This window comes from Phascolarctos cinereus, unplaced genomic scaffold (genome assembly GCF_003287225.1).
Source record: "Phascolarctos cinereus isolate Bilbo 61053 unplaced genomic scaffold, phaCin_HiC Scaffold_2;HRSCAF=192, whole genome shotgun sequence".
Lineage (NCBI taxonomy): Eukaryota > Metazoa > Chordata > Mammalia > Diprotodontia > Phascolarctidae > Phascolarctos > Phascolarctos cinereus.
In genome coordinates, this window is record NW_027555625.1 from 82947412 (window position 1) to 82967792 (window position 20381).

Sequence of the window (20381 nt, forward strand, 5' to 3'; positions counted from 1 at the left end):
TTAGATGGATATCTTTTGCTACGTTATAGACTTTTTAGACTTACATTTGCTTTTGATTTTCAATATTCTCAAGTTTTAAAATGAAGGGATACATGCTCAAGACATAGCAAAGAAGGTAGGTCTGGCCATTTTTTCTACTTGCTTTAAAAAAAAAAAAGGGTCTGTCCCACGCTGTGATATTTCAGTCTCATGTGCCTGTGACATTAACATGATCTAAAGAGAGAAACCAGTGCCAAGTTCTAGGATTCTATGTTTAATTCAAGACCTGAGGGGAAACACCTCCAGATATGTAGGTGTATAGACCATTTCTAATAGCCTCCAGATCTTTTAGGTCTTATGAGACTTTATTATAGAACTTGGTCAGAAAGAGTAATAACTAGGGTGTCCATGATTTCAATCTGCATATGGTAAAAGCATAAACGAAGTAGAAAACTACTATATTTGTAAAAGGGCGCTCTTTTTTGGGACTCATTCTTCTTTCTCTCTACCCCAAATCCTTTTCCTTTAGTTTACTGTTTTAATGATTTATAGATTGCCAGGAATCCCACACTTGCTTGCTTGCCCTGTTGAAGGAAAATTCAGGAGCTGTATTTATATATAATTTGTTAATGATTTAGTTGCAGGCATTGGCCTCGGAGCTCAAAACTGGTTTCACAGAGGCAATGCAAGAGCTTTCCAGAATTCAACATGGAGAGTATGCTTTGGAAGAGAAAGTTAAGAGCTGCCGATGCACGATGGAGGAAAGAGTGTCAGAGATGAAGAATTCGTTGAATTATTTCAAGGTAGACATGGTTTTAATTTTCTCTGCTGGGCTGTTTTTTGGTCTTGGTAATGCAGATAGAGAATTTACCTTTCCTAGTGGTCTTCTAGATAAGAGGCTGGTCACCTTTGGAGTTCTGACACCAGGGGCTGTGATAGAAATAAATGTCTCTTCCTGGGGTTAGGATGCACTTTTACTCAATGTACCATTTTAAGTTTATGCTTACTCTCTTCTTTTAGGAAGAGCTTAGCAATGCCATGTCAATGATCCAAGCCATTACCACCAAACAGGAAGAAATGCAACAGAAAATTGAGCAACTTCAGCAGGAAAAGAGAAGAGAGTCTCGCAAAGTGAAAACCAAGTAAGTGCATTGCGGGGAAAGGTGCCAAGTGCTAAGGTCAGATCTACAAAGCACTAGGTACTTTAGTCTAATCCAACAAATGTTTAAAAATGTTTTCTACATCAAAGACACTTTTTATGGTCTGGGCATCAACCTCTTTATTTTTGAGATCAGAAAAGTGAGTCCCAGAGAGGTCAAGTGAAGTATCTAAGGTCATAGGTAAAGGCATGATAAAAAAGTGATGGAGGACGTCAACTTGCCAAACATCTACTGTCACTCTCTCTATCAAAGCAAAGTAGTTAATACTTTCTTAATTTGCTTTAATGATAATTTTATTCCTCAAAAAATGAAGGAACCACAAAGGGGAACTTATATCATAAATCTGATTCCACAAATGAAGAGAAACTATTTGCTGGAATGGGAATAATGGAAACTGTGAGAGAGGTGTATGCTCCTCTGTATTTCCCACCCTGTCTTGGATTTTGTGATAGAGGAGAAGCACAGTCTGACATTCACACCAGAGTTGGGAGAGCAGATTTATAAGGCTTTGAAGAAAGGATAGGTAGTGTCCCATAGCCTTCTAACTGGGAAGTCATACCAGAAGGAAAGGGAAAGCTCTTAAGAATTAAATTCAGAAAGTATAAATAGTTCTGAAGAGGAAGAAAAGGAGGAATTGTCTAAAGAAAACAATGTGGTTACACAGGGAACTCCTTGACTGCAGTAGATTTTGAAAAAAAGTGTACAAAAGATGAAAATGAGGGCAGGTCATGGAGAATGAATACAAAGGCAGCATTTTCCATGTACATGTATACCTATAAGAATGGTGAAAGAGAGAGGGTGAGGTTAAGCTGATGAGGAAAACTAAGGGTAACAAAACATTTTTAAAAGCAACATTGGGGAAAAGAGGAAGATGAAAGAAAGAGAATTGCTTCTTGGGATGGATGAAGTGCTAGAAATAGATGATTTGCAGAGGGCAGAATTTGAATTTTGGTTTTGCTTTCTTTGCCAATGAGAATGATCTTTTGTCATCTAATAGGAAGTTGAAACCTAAGATAAGGAGGAAAGATAGTAAGAAGCACCCAAATGAGCAAGTGGGTTGGGACTCTGTCCCCAGTCCATCATCACTACTATTAAAAGAAAGAAGTAAATAAGTATTTATTAAGCACCTCCTATGTTCCAGGTACTTTTCCCTGATATTGGGAGTAACCGAAAGGGTAACCAATGTTGTAACTAAGAGTTGATCTCTGGAAAATGGAAGTATTTTTCTTTCATGACATTTTTATTTTATAGGGGCAGAGGGAAATAGTCTAATCTGCCAGCCCCCCAAAGATGTTAACATTGGTACTGGTTTCATCATTCTTTCCTTATCTAGAAAAACACAAAAGGAAGAACATGTGCCACCAGCTGGAGCCGCACCTACCCAAGGTAGTCCTTTCCGCTCAATCAATATCCCTGAACCTGTTTTGACAAGTGAAGATTTTACAAATATTTTGCCAACTCAGGCCTATGAGAAAGGTACAGTTTGCAATCAGACGGAATTCTCTGAGTGGTTTTGGGGTTTTTTTTGCACATATGTTTTTGGTGATTGGGAGAAATGGACGAATTCTCTCCATCTCTATTACTCTAGCAGAAATACATTGCAGAAATTTTCCCCTCATGTCACTGAAATGGAAAAAAGCATCGGGGAATCTAAAAGCCTACAATACCTTGCCTAATTTGAGCTTTGCCTTTTTGGAAAAAAAAAACATGACTTGAATATTTCTAAATTAGCAAGATGACAACTTCATAAATAAGAAAAAGTCACATCTGACCAAAGGAGCAGGCTAAGATCTCTTATATGGGTTCAGCTAACTAAAAAAAAACTTTTATAAACCTGCACATTTTCACAAGTAGGGAAGTGTGACAAAACAAAAATTGCCTGAAAAAGGTCCTGAAGCTTTAGAGGACTCCAAGTGTGATGTGGCTGCCAAGCAAGTGATTTGATCTTTGCAGCCCTAAGAGAGACATGACTCTCAGGATGAGGCAGCTGATAGACCTGCTGGATTTCGGTCTGATCAGACTACATCTGGAGTGTTGTTGACTTGTCGTTCAGTTGTGTTTGACTTCTTGTGTACCAATTTGGGGTTTTCTTGGCAAAGATACTGGAGTGGTTTGCCATTTCCTCCTCCAGTTCATTTTCCTGATGAGGAAACTGAGGCAAACAGGGTTAAGTGACTTGCTGAGCTAGTAAGTGCTAGAAGTCAGATTTGAACTCAGGAGGATGAGTTTTCCTTACTCTATGTCCTTACCCTATTCACTGCACCACCTAGATGTATTCAGAGTACCATGCTCAATTCTGTGCACCATTTTTTAGGGAGGACCATTCATAAACTAGGGAGTATTTAGAGGAAGGTAACCCAGAAAAGTTGAAAGGCCTCAAATTCATATGCCACATGAGGCTCCATTAAAGGAACTGAAGAAGTTTAGCTGGGAGAAAACAGGTCTTAGAACTTAGAACCCAGGAGAACATGACACTTTCCTCAAGTAAATGAAGAGCTCTCATGTGGAAGTGACATAAGATGTATTCTGCTTGGTTTCAGTTGGCAGAACAAGAGCGGAACTTGTAGAGACAAAATGTGACTTCATATAAAGAAAAACTAACATTTCATGCTATCTAAGAGTAGAGTTGTTTGCTTTAGGAGGTGGTGAATCTGCCCTCCCTGGAAATCTTCAAAAAAATTTTTTTGGGGAAATTCATATAAATGACCTCAGAGATCCCTTCCAAACCAAATATTCTGTGGATTCATTGTATGCAAATATATCTAGAACTATGTCATGGCTGCTCCTATTGGTTCAATCATGGAGTTCAAATATAATAAGCTAACAATGCTAAAGAGGTAGGCATTAGAATATAGCCCTGACATTGTCCATAGCACTAGGAAAAACAAAAACAAAAAAAGTCTTGTAAGAGAAGTCCAAAGTTTTAGTCTTGTGAATAGGGGTTAAGTCAGCAAAATAAATAAGTTAATTAGTCAATATCAGTTAAACAGATTTTTTTGTATGTCTTGTAGCTTAAAAAAAATTATTTGACCAAATGTTCTACCTTTTTTTCTGTTATGTTGGTTTTACATGGACACGATCACTGAAAGACTAAAGTTAGAACATTTTCAACTGGATTATAGACTATCCATAAGGTATTAGGACAGAAGCTCCTCTTTCCTTTGTGTGCCTTAGTCAAGTACAGTGCCATGTGTGCAGTTGGTGATAGACAACTGCTAGTTTACTACATCAGCATCTGAAGGGCCTGGAATTTTGTTGGCATGAGCACTACCATGATTAATGCAGATTGCAATTCCTCTATAACTTAGTAGATGCTTTGATTGCTTTGGATAAACAATTCGTGATATTGTGGCCATCCTGGTAACCCACCTCTTTAAAGTGAGGTAGTCTGGTCCTCAGACAATAGACATATTCAATCATCCTTGGGCACAGACTACAAGCTTTTACATCTTGGTGTGGGACCTGCCAAAGCTTATATTTCACTAGTATAGCCTTCAGGGTCTTTGGATCACTTTTATACCACAATGAGGCATTAGGGTAGAACAGTAGTTGAGGCACATTGAATAAGCTAAGAAAAATTTAGCCAAAATCATTGATCTGACTGATTTTTTTTTCACTATATTAATCAATTCTGTAAGTGGCATATAGATTTAGTCTAGGACTTGTTCAACCCATCCAGACAAATCAACATGTCCAAGGCCCACATGAAAATCAGACATCAACTCTACAGAAAATAGACTTTGTTTTGTTGAAAACAAAACCAAAACCAAGCCATGAAATGTACCTCTTATCACTTTATCTTCATTTAAGTTTTATGGGAAATTTGAAAATTCTGAGCGTGTATGTATGATAAATATTTGTGGTCTTTTCACCTAGTGTTATGGGAAGCAGAAGAGGAGGATGGTCAGGTTGGGAAAAAAGAAAGGATGGACATAGCAAATTGAAATCAAGCCAATGAAAATTTTTATGGGTTGATTAGTATCTTTATGGGGTAGCTAGTTGGTGCAGTGGATAGAGTGGATATTCAGCCTGGAGTCAAGAAGACTCATCTTCCTGCCTCCAGACCTGGTGCTCTGGATAATTGTCAACTAGATTTAAATTTAAGGTCTCAGAACAAAAATTTCAGAAAGGGCCTCCATTACTGAAAAAATTTCCCTTCTTACACATGCTGGCTCAAGAGAATGAAAAATTTCTTTTTTTTCTTCACAGTCCCAGAATCCAGACCAGTTCATGCAGGAGACAGTAATGTGAAAGGAATCATGAGTCCTGGTGAGCATAAAACTTTAAATTTTAAAAAATCAGTGTCTTCGGTTTTTATATTACCTTGCTTTCCAAATACATCCCATTTCTTTCCCTTGCCTAGATGGGTGTCCCCTGTAGCAAATAGTAAAAGTGAGAAAAAATAGTTCAGCAAAACTGAACAATACATCAACTAAGTCAGATAACCTATGCAGTGTTCTTCTCCAGGATCTCCCAATAGGTCACAGGTCAAGCCCCAATTGGTCATTGTTTGGACCCTGCTTGGCTCAGAGTGAGTGTAATAGCAATTGTATCTATTTGGGCCAGAAATCCTGAGGGTCTTTCCCTCCCAGATTGATTGATTTTTTTGTTCTTTTTTTTTGACTGGGTAAAGAGGCCATTCTCTGCCTTGTTTCTTACCTAGCCTTAATCATTGAATGGGCATTCCTTCAGTCATACTGAGACCTATTAAAGACCTTAACTTGAAAAGGCCAACATCTCCCACTACATCCAGGGCCATCTCCAGTTGTCCTGATCTATATCTCGCCACTGGACTCTGTTGGCTAGGGAGGAGAAAGTGAGGCTGATGACTTTGCACAGCCCTCCCTTACTTAAATCCACTTCACTTGCATGTCATGGCATCACCTCCCTATTGCAAGAGGGCCAAGGGCAGTGCAAACAATAAATGAACATTTATTGAGAAGCCAGAAACCAGAGTGTATGCAATGCAGCAATCAGTTTTCATTGGGCTAAATACATTTTTCAGCAGAATATTAGAATTGACAATCTATTGTTAGTTGAATGTGTCACCCTCCCTTCTAGGTGTATTTTCAGTTTATAGGAGGAAACCAACGCAAAGGAATGAATGATGGAATTCTAGAAATTGTAGTATCTAGGTCAGGGAGTTATTTTGAGGTAGGGATCTTCCCAATGTTCCTTCCCTACCCCCTAATACTATGCCTGTATTTATATGAGGCTGGTTATGATTACAACTTTTAAATCCTAATAATGGTTATACTACCTTATCTTCATTTCTGTCACTGAGCTTAGGACAGTGCATGGCAAATAGTAGATGCTTAATAAATGCTTGCTGTTTGAATGACTCTTATTGTAATCATCCTATTTCAGGCTCTCATTATTTATCTTTTTTTTGATAAAAATTTTTTTATTCTGGATTGAACACCAAAAAAGTACATTTCATAAGAAGGAAGAACACAGAAAGAAGTTTCTTTATGAAACTTTGAACCTCAATTTCCTGCCACTTGATTTTTAAAAAAGTATATAAAAGGGGGCAGGTAGGTGGTGCAGTGGATAGAGCACTGGCCCTGGAGTCAGGAGGACCTGAGTTCAAATCTGACCTCAGACACATAAAACTTGCTAGTTGTGTGATTCTGGGGCAAGTCACTTAACTCCAACTGCCTCGCAAAACAAAACAACACAAAAAGTGTATAATAAATTCTACCCATTACTTTCAAAATTGTCCTGCTCCTACTTCTATCTGAAGTCCTTCTGTTCTCTGCTGTGCATTAAAAAATATCGCAATGGTCCTCTTTTTGGGGGGCTGGTAATTGCTAAGCCCACCTTATAGTCCTGACCCTCCTTTCCCATTAAAAAAACAAAGAAAAAAAGGAGAAAAAAATCTTTTAACAAATACATTACTTAAGCAAAACAAATCACCAGTGTCCGTTTCTGAAAATGTATGTTTCTGTACCTTGTGTCCATCACCTCTGTGTCAGGAGATGTGTAGCATCTTTTTTATAGGTCCTTGGGAGACATGGATGGGCATTGCATTGATCATGACACAACCTTCTCCTGGTTCTCCTCCCTGTCTATCTCCTTTGCTGGTTCATCATCCATATCTTGCTTCCTAATTGTAGGTGTTCCTCAAGTATCTTCCCTGGGACTTTTATCTTTTCTCTCTACATGATCCCTCTTGTTTATCTCCTTAGATCCCATGGGTTTAATTTCTATGCAGATGACTCAGAATTATACATATCCAGCCCCAGTCTCTCCCCTGAGCTTTAGTCCCACATCACCAGTTGCCTATTGGACTTGTCAAACTCTATTTGACTCTTTTGACCATCCTCTCCCCCCTAGTACTCTTTCCCATTTGGGTTTTCATGACATTACTCTCTCACTTTGTTCTCCTCCTGTCTGTCTGACTGTTTCTTCTCAGTCCCCTTCTCTGGATCACCACGATCTCACACATTCTGCATGTTCACCCCAAGGCTTTGTCTTAGATGCTTTTCTTTTCTCTCTATAATCTCTCATCTGGTGACCCAATAAGCTTCCATAGATTTAATTATCATCTCTATTAAGATGATTCTCAACTTTGTATGTTCAGCCTAGTCTCTTTCCTGAGCTTCAATCCCACATCTTAAAAGACCTACTGGACATTTTTAAATGGGTTTTCTATAGACATCTCAAACTCAACATACCTAAAGCAGAGCTTAGACTATTGCAATAATCTCCTAATTGGTTTCCCTGCCTCAAATCTCTCCCCACTCCAATCCATGCTCTGTGCAGCTGCCAGAGTGATTTTCCTAATATTTAGATCTGATCATGTTAGTCTTCTACCCAATAAACTCTAGTACCTTCCTATTACTTCTAAGAGCAAACACAAACTCCTCTGTTTTGCCATTTATAATCTTTCAAAACTTAGCCTTAACCTACCTTTCCAGACTTACTCCCTTTCACATTCCCTATGGTGCAGTCAATTTTGCCTTCATACTAAATATGGTATCTTCATATTAAATAGAGCACTTCATTTTCTGTCCTATTCCTTTGCACTGACTATTCCTTTGCCTAGAAGCACCTTGTTCTCACCTTTACTTTTTAGAAGTCCTAGTCTCAAGGATCAAATATCTCCTCCTAATGAGGCCTTCCCCAATGCCCACCCAGCTCCTTATGACCTATCCCTCCAAAGCTCTTTATATTTCTCTTGTATGCAGGGTCCTAATTTAGACTTTGGATATATAGACAGACCTGTCTATGCATGTACATGTCTTTCCTGATGGAATGGAGTTCCTTGAGGACAGGTAACTTTGTGTCTAGCACTGTACCTAGCACATAGCAGGCATTTAATAAATGTTTGTTGATTAATTGATACAATATGAAAGATCTGATGCTCGAATGGAATATTTTGTAATATCCAAGTGTGTCCTAAGGGGATTGGAACAGAAATGCCCTTTAAGAAAGGTCAAGTCTCAACACAGCTTCTGTTTTTCAGGAGTGAATGCAGCAACTCCTGAGGCAGAAGAAAACCTCAAGTCCTGCTTATCTGCTGATGTTCAGACCAAGGGTCCCCTGACCTCTGGGCTGTGGAGACAGCCCAAGGACAGTAAGGAATGGAGTGAGGAGTATGGATCCAAGGATCACCCAGATAAACTGAAGGAAGCAGCCCAAGGCAGGCACAGCTCCTTAGAGAACGTTTTATGTGAGACATCTTTATCTGGTAAGTCTCACGTGTAATGCAGGATGAAAAACAATCTTAAAAGGCAGGCTATACCCTGGCCACAATTCTAGATAAATTCCATACTTCTTGGACCCTGATCACCTCGGGAGAATTGAGCAACTCTGTCTGACTTCTATTGTTTGATACTGAATAGGATCCTCTTGGACTTGTAGCATATAGATGAGGATGCTTTGTCATACTAGTTTCCCTTCAAGCCCTGAGTGAAGTTTGCATTACCCTATTAAACATTCAGTCCATATTATTCAATTAAACTCATAGTATTTGTTGAGTTCCTGATATATTCAAGACATTGCTTGGAGGAAAGAGACTTTTTTACTGAAAATAAATAAATGATGAACAATCATATCTAGCTTGTATCTTCCAATTTCTGTTAATCTAGTGATTGATTACAAACTCCTACACAATTATTCATAGCAGCACTATGGATTCTGATTATAGCAGTTCTTAAGAGTACTGGTATGAATTCCCTTTGGACTTGTCCCTATCCATTTGCTAAGCAAATCATTTCTCTGTTGTTGCAGTCCATTGTCAGCCTCCCTCGCCAACTTCTCTTGTCTTGACAGATTAGTTTGACTTACATACTTCTTCAGTACTTGGAGAGTCCATGATTTCATCAGCAAGGCTATTCCTTCCACTGATGTGAATTGTAACCTTTTTATGTTTTTGTAGATGGTCTTCAAGTGGTGAGGGCTGAAAAAATAATCACAACAGATATATAATCAGTTCCCTCAGTTTCTTCGTCTGTAAAATGAGGGGGTTAGACTAGATGACTTCTACAATTCTTTCCAACTTTAAATATATTAGCCAACGATTCTGTGACCTGGACCATACTTGAAGTCTTTTTGTCTCAGGAGAACTCAACAATTCCATGCTCTGCAGACATAGAACCCAAGGTCACCTTCACACCATGATGAAATAATTGCATAACACTTTAGTAGAAGATGACCTAGTTTAAGCTTAACCTTCTTGATCTGGGACCATGTTTTCTTTCATGCTTCCTTATCCTTCATGCTGGTAGTACCATTGATGGGTTCCTTTCCTTCGCAATTAATAGGAATTGATGAGTTGAAATGTATCTTTGAAACCATCTGCCCCAACCCCACAAATTTTACAGTTGGAAGAATAGAATACAGAGGAGAGTGACTTGCTCATGGTTACATGACTAATGAGTGGCAGAAATGGAATGTATGTCACATGGATTCTGTTATATTATATTATTATATTTTGTATTATTATATTTAAAAGTATTACACAACTCCAGAATGAGAAGTAGTGCCTTCCTAAGAGAAGGTGTGGGGAAAAGTCAACTTGTCTCTGAATTTGCAAAAGACTTGTAGAGAAATATAGAGAAGCTTATGAAAACTGAGTAGAAATACTTTAGTGGAAGTTTGCGTTGTCTTGTTAAGAAGAAATATTAAAGCGGAAGAATAAAGCATCATGCTCTTGGGTATAAAATTCTCTGGGGCAGCAGATATACTGAAGTACATAAGCTTTAGGAAAGAAACTTGCTAGGAGGTTAAAATACACTATAGAGAAGAGGAGGGAGAAATAAGAAAGTAATAAACATTTTAGTTCATAAGAAACTGAAATACAATGAATTTAAAGTTTGTGTTTTGCTTAAAGGAAAAAATTTGAATATGTTTGTATGTAAATACCTTTTATTTAAAAAACATAAAATCTTCATTTTTAGCATTAAAAATTATTCAAAATTATCTGTCTTGGATGATTTAGTTATTCATTTAACTATTTGGATCTTTGTACTAGATTGTGAAACCCTTGAGAATAACTTTTTTAAAAGTGTTATCTCTTTTTATTATAAAATAACCAAAACTAACAAATATGAACATTTCAATATACAAAGAACTGGAAAAAAGGATTGTATGTGAAATAGTGAACTTCTGTTATGAACAGTTTTTAAAAAGTACATACCAAATTGAACAGTGTAGTAACATAATTACCTGGTCTGTTTTCCTTTCTGAACCTCCTTTGTTCCTTCCTGTATATTTAAAAATATTTTATTGGTGTTTATTCTTTCTCTTTTTTTTTTGCATCTAATTTATAACTACCCACCAACTTTCTTCCCAGCCCACAGAAAATTTCCCTTGTAACAATTATAATCAAGAAAAACAAGTTACTCCATTGGCTATGACTGGAAATGTATACCTCATTCTGCATCTCCGGTTCATCACCTCTCTGCCAAGAGGCAGATAATAGTTTCTTCATTGTGGTTTCCTCCTCAAGTCCTACCAGAGGATCTTCTACATAGCAGAAACTCCTTAAATTTCGATTTTGCTACAATACTCCAAAATGTTAAGGAAAAGTTTGCAAATACTGTGCTTTTGCTTTATAGATGACCAAGTAAATAAGTATCTTTAAGCTCCAAGGGATGATTTATTGGCCTAAAATAAAACTTCAACTTTTCTCTCATAGTTTCACATACTACAGACAGGGATACAACTCACTTGGTTAAAGAAGGTGTGTTGAATTTTTGTTGGTAGTCCCAGTACAGATAAGAATTCACAGATGTTCCAAGCCTCTCAATTGGCCACAGGTTTTAGGTATTACAGTCACTTCTATAGTAGTTTCCAGTAAGCAGTAAAATTGGCTTCATTTCTCATCATCTTTTCCTTCCCCTCTTTCCTGTAGAAAGACTGAAGAGGAGACACGTGGTTTATACATAGGTAGTAGGAAGGGCTCCCTTTAAAGGCATCTTAAGTGCATAATACAACTCTGAATGAGTTTAGATTAAGCACAATCTGAAATTGTCTGCCACAGAATCACAAAATTAAACACTGTTAGGCCTAGAAGAGATCAAAGATAAATCATTTAATCCTATTCTTTCATTTTATAGATGAAGAAACTGAAAACCTCCAAGAGGTTGAGTGATTTGCCATAGGTCACATGACTGGTTAGGGGCAAATCTAGACTAAGTACTTGATACAAAAATGAATAGTTTTATAGTACTATGATAATACAAAATAATTAGGTTGATGGGTACTCAATACAAACTTCTGTGAATTCTTCTGTCAGTGAGGTAGTTTTTATTATCTCAACTTGTCAGCAATAGACTAACCCCTAAATATCAAGTTACAACATTCTGATTTTTTTCTAACTGTTTTATTTGGGTTAATTTTAAAAGCCAAAAGACAAACTGTGGCTCTGGAGCTGCTTGAATCTGAACGAAAATATGTCATCAATATATCCCTGGTCCTGAAGATCAAAGCAACGTTCCAGGGATCTGATGGGAAGAGGAGTACCAAGGAGAGAAGGTATCCTTCTTGACTTTGTCTTTCAAGCAATGTAAGAGTTGATTTGCCTGAGCTATCCAAGTTATGTGATTCTAGAGCAAGTGGCAATGGCAGCATAATATCCTCTTGCCTATAGCCTGCCTCAAGACCAAGCTTGCAATGGGTCAATAAAACTAGTCTTCTGGGTCTTCTTCAGCCTTGGCCTGTATCATGAACTTGAAGGGAATGATCAATGCATCTGGCTGGGAATCATGTTGTTTTTCACCTTGCAAACTACATGCCTGTTGTAAGGTCTAGATTATTTTTTCCTCTTGGAATATGGAGTGGCACTAGATCACTATTGGGTGCCCCATGATTGTTTGCAGGTAGTAGGAAGGGACTTCCTAGACCTATGATTTCATTTGTATAGGGAATGCTGGGTATGTGAATGTTCTCTCCAACACTGCTGCTTACAAAAGGCTGTTAAAACTCAGGCCTCTAATGTTTCTTATTATCCATTCCAATGGCACCACAGCAGTGGGAAACGTGTGTGTGTTTGGTGCAGGAGGGTACATGTGCTCAGTCAGTGATGAAGTCAAGTGAAACCAGAAGAACCAGGCGTCTGCTGCCACAACCCAAGCTATGGAAATATGTAAATCTTTGGTTGGCCCGTGAATGGGAAATAGAGCTTTGTGGAGGTCTTGAAAATGCCATACTTTCATTTTTGTCTTTGCCCGATAGCCAGCATGGTGTCTTACACTTATCAGGGCATAATAAACATTTGTTGAATTAAATAGATCATTGCAGACTGAAAGCTATGGCCTCAGATACGAACAGATGTCTTCTAACAGTTGGGCTGCAAGATAAATGTGAAGTCAGTGGCAGCTAATAGCCGACAAGGGGTCCTGTAACAGCTTCTCGCTGTGTCTCTATTTTAATTCAATGGAGGTGATAGGCCATAAAGCACCACTAGGTGTCACATGTTTAAACACTTTCTCTTGCAGAGCCTGGGTAGTAATCTCGACTGTGGCAATGTGAGGTTTTTTTTTAGTGACTGGAGGTGATATTCATATTAATGAGATTACCGATTCATTGCAGATAGCCATTAGAGCAGACTGGAATCTATTCCTAAATGTTGTGGCCCTTAATATTGTGATAGCCTTCTACTGTCAAGTGCCAGGATTTTAAGTTTGAGCCATAGCTGGTGATGATTTTTTTTTAAGTTCACCCACGCTCCTATTTAGGTCTTTTATTTGAGTTCTGGGGAATACTGTCAGAGCTAGCCTTTGATAAAGTAGTAAAATAGTTTATATATTTTTTGGTGCTCCTCCCTTTATTGGCTGTTTTTACCCTCCTACCCTACCTGCAAGACGTCACCAAAGTGCTAATTTACCACAGACAATGGTGTCAAACAGACTGTAGTTTGCTGACTCTTATTCGTGTCCTTCTCTTCTCAAGTCCCTGGTCCCTTCACTCTTCCACTCCTCTCTGTCTCTGTCTGTCTGTCTGCCTGCCTGCCTGTCTCTCTTCTTCCTTGCCCCTCAGCCCTCTCTTTCTTCATAGAAATGTGTGAGATAGAAAGATGCACAGAGGACAAGACGTGAATTTCTGCGTAGATCAGAGTAGATTCTTTTCATAATACTCACCTTAGAAGGCAAATGAAAGAAAAAAGAAAATCTTACATTCAATAAGTTTTTTTTTTAGTTTCCAGCTTTAAATACATTTTTCAACCTCCTCAAAGTAACTACCTTCAACCTAACCATTAAGAATTACCTATAGGGTAGTACAACTGTGGGTATGGTCTCAGTACTATCACCAGATAAATATGCAGAAAGAAGAAAAGTGGCTTTAATAATCAATTTTGCAAAGTTTAAGATTTGTTTTTAGATTTTCCACAGAATTTCCACAGTGAGTAGAGTTATGCGTTCAGCTATCTTCCTTACAGATCCATCAACGATAGCCGCAGAGCAGAACTGGAATCTATTCCCAAGTGTTGTGGCCCAGCGTTAGACTGCCAAGATTTTAAGTCTGAGCCAGAACTAGTGATCATTTTTTTTTTAGTTCATCCATGCCCCTATTTAGACCTTTTATTTGAGTTCTGGGGAACACTGCTGGAGATAGCCTTTGGTAAAGCACTTCACATACCTTATGTCATTTGGGCCTCACAACAACCATATAAAGAGGGTATTACAGATATTTCCCCTGCTTTACAGATGAGAAAATCATGACATAGTCACTTGCTTGTGGTCAAGAAGATAACACATAGCAAAGGTGGGCTTTGAACCTCCAGTTCCCGATTCTATCCACTTTCATTTCACCTGAAGAAATGAGAAATTCTGAACACTTATGAAAGGTTAGTCAGGCAGCAGGCTTTAAGACCAAATAACATTTGTCCAGAAAGTTCTTTATGAAGGAGCTTTCCTACAGCTTCAGAAATCTGTGATGGCTTAGGATCAGGGAATATTTCTTTCAGAACAGGGAATGGTCCACACTTCTTATATTCCTATTGATTCTGTCCCATTCAGTACTTAGTTTGTATAATCATGTCTTTCTACTCTGTTTCTAGTCTTTTCCCAGGTTCCTTGAGGTACCTTGTCCAGCAACATTTGGATTTACTTCATGCACTGCAAGAAAGGGTCCTGAAATGGCCTCGACAAGGAGTCCTGGGGGATTTATTCCTTAAATTGACAAATGATGAAGTAAGTTTGGTTATTGACCACTGGAATATTTGGATCACTGCCTTTTATTAATTTGTTTCACTTAGGCAATAGATAATTTGAATCATGGAATCATAATGGTAGGTAGGACCCCCAGAAACCACCCAGTTCAACCATCTCACTTTACAGATGAGGAAATAGAAGTGACTATCATAAGGTTTTACAATTAGTAATGGAGTAAGAATGAGGACTCAAGTTTCCTGACTGCTAGTCTAGTATTATTTCTATTTTGTCACTCTGCCACCACTTAATACGTATTCTAATTTTATGCCCCAGAGATCTTTAAAAATAGGTTGGATGGCCATCCTGTTGGGTGGCTTCTGTTTTCCTACTGAGAGGCAAGAGGCAAAATAAGATGACTTCTTGACGTTCTTTTGATAGCTACAAATAGGGCAGTAAGCTTGACTTCAATTACTGACAAAATTCTAATACGTATTCTTTTTTTGTTTGTTTTTTTCTAATATGTATTCTTAAAGGGGTGATTCATCAGTATTTAGAAAAGGAAGCAGTGATCATACAGAATCAGCTTAGCTTCATTAAGAACCAGTAATACAAGATTAGTCTTTTTTCTTCAGTTATAAATATATTTTACCTAGATTTTAGCAAAACTATTCACAAAGTCTCTTATGCTATTTTTGTAGGTGAAATGGAGATACATAAATTGGATAATTGCATAATTATGTTAAGTCAGAACTGGTTAAAAGGGCAAAACTTAAACAGTAGCCATTAATGGTTTGACGTCAAGTGGAAAGCGGTCTCTAGTGGAGTATACTAGGGATCTAAGACTGATTCTCTATTTAACATTTTATCAACACCTTGGAGAAAAGGCATAAGTAGCATGTTAATCACATTTACAGATGACACAAAGCTATAAGGGATAGCTAGATCTTGGATGACGAGTTAGGATCCAAAAATATCTTCATGGGCTAAAACGTTAGGCTGTAACCTATGAGATAAAATTTAAAAGGAATAAATGTAAACTCATACTTGGGTTCAAATAAATCATTTTTGCAAATACAGGATAGGAGAAACTTGTCCAGATAGCAGCACAAGGAGTTTTAAGAATCCAGAGGCTTTAGTGATCTACAAAAGTGGTCACAAACTCAAATAGAAAGGGAGGGCCACGAAACTACAGATAATGATCCCTACAGGCTACATACTGCCTTAGAAGCCAATATAGCATTATTACACATGTATAAACTATATCAAATTGCTTACTGCCTTAGCAAAGGGAAGGGAGAGAGGGAGAGAATTTGGAACTCAAATTTTAAAAAAAATGTTAAAAATTATCTTTGTATGCAATAGGGAGAAAATAAAATATTATTAAAAAAAGGAAAACCATATATGCATATTATCTATGTTTTATTTTGTTTTAATCTATTTTGTAAAGTGTTTCCCAATTATATTTTTATCAGGTTCAAGCTGCACTCAAAAGTGTTGTAGGTTGCTGTTTGACACCTCTAGTCTACAAGCTCAATATGAGTCACAGTGTGATACACACACGCACACACACACACACACAATACATATATGTATATATGTGTGTGTATATATACATATATATACATATATACACACATACGTACATATATGTATATATATGTGTGTATATATACACACACACACACATATATACATATATATATATATACACACACACACACACACACACATATATATATATATATATATATGTCATCTTGGGCTGCATCAAGAGAGACAAAGTGTCCAGCACCAAGAGGGTGGTAATCCAACTATACTCTGTCTTGGATATATCACATCTGGAATTTATGAGCACTTCATTTTAGGAAGAACAATGATAAGCTGGAGAAGAGGGCAACCAGGATATGAACAACGTTGAGGTAATGCTATATGACAATTAGCAGAAGAAAGTGGAGATATTTAATCTAGTGAAGAGAAAACCTAAGAGAGAAGACTATGAAAACTTTCTTAAAGTATTTGAAGAGTTGTCCTGCAGAAGACAGATTAGAATTGTTCGGGTTGCAGCCAGAATTTTTGCTGTACTTGACCCCAGAGATTAAAACTAGAAATAACATAGAAAGTGCAAAGAAACGAATTTAGATGTGATTTTGCCTAACAAGAAAGCTGTATAAAAAAGTAAAGTGTAATACCAAATAAATCAAATAAATTTAAAAGATTTTTAAAAAAGAAGCAAAATGTGCAGCCTCGGGGGGATGCCTTTCCCATTGCTGGAGGTCTTCGGGGAAAGGTTAAATGCCCTCTTGTCAGCCATGTTGTCTCATGGATCCTTGTTGAAGTACAAATTGGACTAGATGAATGGCCTTTAAGTCCCTTTGACTTCTGAGAGTCTGCAAATTCTGCACATTAAAATTACGAGAATAGTTTATAGATGGTATTACAGGAGGAAACGTGTCTCAATTATCTTCTGACAAGTCAGTAGAACTGAAAGAATTTTCAAAATGAAATAAGCCTTTCATTATATTAATAATTTTGGTAACTTGAGTCAGCTCAGAAATGACCTTTTTCTCTTGATTTATAATTTTTTTAACCTTAACATAGAGGTGCTATATTTTGTTTACAAATGCTAAATATGGCACAATTGAAAAAATTCTGGATTTGAAGTCAGAAGATCTGGGTTCACAGTATTGCTATTTACTATCTAGTCATGTCCTCTGGGCCTCGTAAAGTTTTCTCATCTATAAAATGGTAGAATTAGATTAGATAATCTTTAAGGTCTCTTTTGGCTATCAATCTATGACTATAGGGAATACTATATTTATAATTTTAAAATATATTTAAAGAAAAATTAAATAGGACCTAACTGGTGTGCAAGAAGGAGCAGCTAGGTGGCACAATGGATAGAGAGCTGGGCCAGGAGTAAGGAAGTCTCATCTTCCTGAGTTCCAATCAGCCTCAGGTACTTAGTAACTATGTGACCCTGGGCCAGTCACTTAATTCTGTTTGCCTCAGTTTCCTCATCTGTAAAATGATCCGGAGAAGAAAATGACAAGCCAGTCCATCATCTTTGCCAAGAAAACACCATATGGGGTCATGAAGAGTTGGACATAACTGAAATGACCAAACAACAATAATTTGCAAGAAAATTTTAAAAGAATAAGTGGGATAATTTGTAAAGAATTCTGACTTCTTTTGTAATATGTGCTACTACAAAAATTTATGATATAATCATTGAGTTTTCTAGATTCTTATGCATTTTTATGTTTATTTTTAAGAATAATTTCTTGGACTACTATGTTGCTTACCTGAGGGACTTACCTGAATGCATTTCTCTGGTCCATGTCGTGGTACTGAAAGAGGTGAGCTAACCATCTGTATGAAAACGATACTGCTGACCTATTAGCTTAAACATGGCAACAACGCTGAGCTGTTTGGATATGTGCTGGACCATTTACCCGTTTTGGTTTAGCTCCTGCTGTGGCCAGTGCCTTTTTCAAGACTCCTGGGGAACATTGTGTCAAGGTTGAAAGGTGCTCATTCAGGGATCACACCTTGTCCTCATTAACACCACCCACTAAGTAATGGAGCTGATGACAGTCAGCCTAACCATTCATAACTCTTCAACATGCAACTCTCAGAGCTGTGGTCCTTTAAGCTTTCTCATTTCTGTATAAGGATATTCTGTTATTCTAGAATCTGCAGGGCACACCATAGTCATGTGACTCTTTTGATTAACAGCAATTGCAAATTGGGACAACCATTGTTCCAGGGAAACTCTCCTTGCAAATAATTGGTACTCAATAAATATTACATTGGTTCAAATACAGCTACTCCCCTACCCACCCTCTCAGTCTAGATCGTATAAAACCTGATTGTGGTCTACATTCAGTAACAGCTAGGTGGCATAATGGATAGAGGGTTGGATTTGGATCCAGGAAAGACCTAAGTTCAGATCCTGTGTGTAAAATGGGAATAATAGCACTAACTTCGCAGGGCTCACGTGTTCAAATGAGATAATATATACAAAAGTCTTCTCAAACTTTCAAATGCTACATCAATGTTAGCTACTACATATTGCCTTATTTTCAAAGAGATAACATTTTAGGAGTGTGGCCTTTATTTCGTGGTAGACAGTATTTGGATCATGATGGTTTCATAGGTTACCAAAGGCAATGAATTCATCCCTGAGTGGCCAAATTGCAGGTAACGAATCTCTCTGTACTTAGCTACGCTGCTCCTCATTTATGAGTGCCAGGCTGCTGGGAAACAGAATTGAGGTCTTTCTAGCTTGGTAGACCTTGATAGAGCTTGTGAGCTGCTGAAATAATAGCAGTGAACCCGGTGTTTCCTCCATACTACCGTGAGGCATCAGGGTTGGACCAGTGTGGTATATTCTTTAATTTCTCTAGCTCATAGACTCATTGAGTATGGAAGAACCATAGCAACCTTCAACTCCTTTATATTGCTAGGGTGGAAACTGAGGTCCAGAGAGGTTAAGTAAAGTAAAGCGTCCAAAGTTACCTTGATGGTAAGTTAACTAGGGCCAAAAGAAAAAAAAATGCAATTTAACTCTGCAGTAGCGATATTAAATCAACTAGTGGTGTGAACAGAAGGTTGGGGACGGACCACAAAGCACTGGAATCACTTCACAAAGCAAAGCAGGACAATTTCCTGGCCATTAAACAGGGTTTCTGTCAGTGTCAGGCCATTGTTTACCCTTTGGAAATAGACTGACCCTAGGATGAAATGAACAAATCCACCAGCAGAAACCAGAAATGATTACTCAGAACACATCCAATGGTCTTTGCAGAATAAATTCCGGTCTGTAGTTATTTTCCTGAGTCTCCCTTACCTCCCATGGCTGACCAGTTGCCAACTCTTATTGATTCTGTCTCCAAAACATTTCTTAAATCTTTTCATATTTTCTCCACTCATTCTGACACTACCCTAGTTCAGCGCCTTATCACCTTGTGCCTGCCTTCTAACTAATTTCCACACTTTCAATATCCTCCACATCTAATGTATTGTCCACGTAGCTTTCCGGTTAACATTCCTAATACACAGGTCTGACCGTGTCATGTCAATCCCCGGCTCGAGATTCAGCATTGCTCTTCATTGCCTCTGGGCTACCATATAAACTTCTCAGCCTGACACTGAAAGTCCTCCCCATTAGGGATCCCACCCAGGCCTAGAATGCACTCCTTCCTCACACTAGACTCTTAGAATTCTTAGCTTGTTTCTAGGTTCAGGCCAGGTGCCATCTCCTGTAAGAATTCTTTCCTAATCCCCTTAGATGTTAGTGCTCTCTTCCCCCTCAGATATTATTATATATATTATTACGTATTATTATATATTATTATTATTTGTGTATATACTATATCTCCCCAATAGAATATAAGCTCTTTGGGGGTGAATACCATTTCCTTGTTATTTCAGTATTCCTAGAGCCTACCATAATGCCCTTCACGTAGCAGGTGCTTAATCAATGTTTGTGAATGCCTCCTACTGCCTACTGTACTAGACTGTGAGTAATAGGAAGAACATGGCACCATCCTGCTTGGCAAATAATAAGCACTGAAACGTTTTTTTAAAAAATTCATTTTCATTCAGTCTTAAGGCACTCCTGCCCTGATTAATCGAGAAC

General features: G+C 37.9%; 1 protein-coding gene across 1 annotated transcript in view; it reads left to right on the top strand.

Moving 5' to 3' along the window:
- Positions 1 to 20381, top strand: part of ARHGEF33 (Rho guanine nucleotide exchange factor 33) — a 56488-nt gene that overhangs the window by 10752 nt on the left and 25355 nt on the right. The window contains exons 3-10 of the mRNA XM_020976981.2: positions 618 to 782; positions 1000 to 1121; positions 2473 to 2615; positions 5349 to 5408; positions 8608 to 8832; positions 11993 to 12122; positions 14647 to 14779; positions 18013 to 18096. Coding sequence (XP_020832640.1) covers positions 618 to 782; positions 1000 to 1121; positions 2473 to 2615; positions 5349 to 5408; positions 8608 to 8832; positions 11993 to 12122; positions 14647 to 14779; positions 18013 to 18096 — 1062 coding nt within the window. The remainder of the gene's footprint in view (positions 1 to 617; positions 783 to 999; positions 1122 to 2472; positions 2616 to 5348; positions 5409 to 8607; positions 8833 to 11992; positions 12123 to 14646; positions 14780 to 18012; positions 18097 to 20381) is intronic.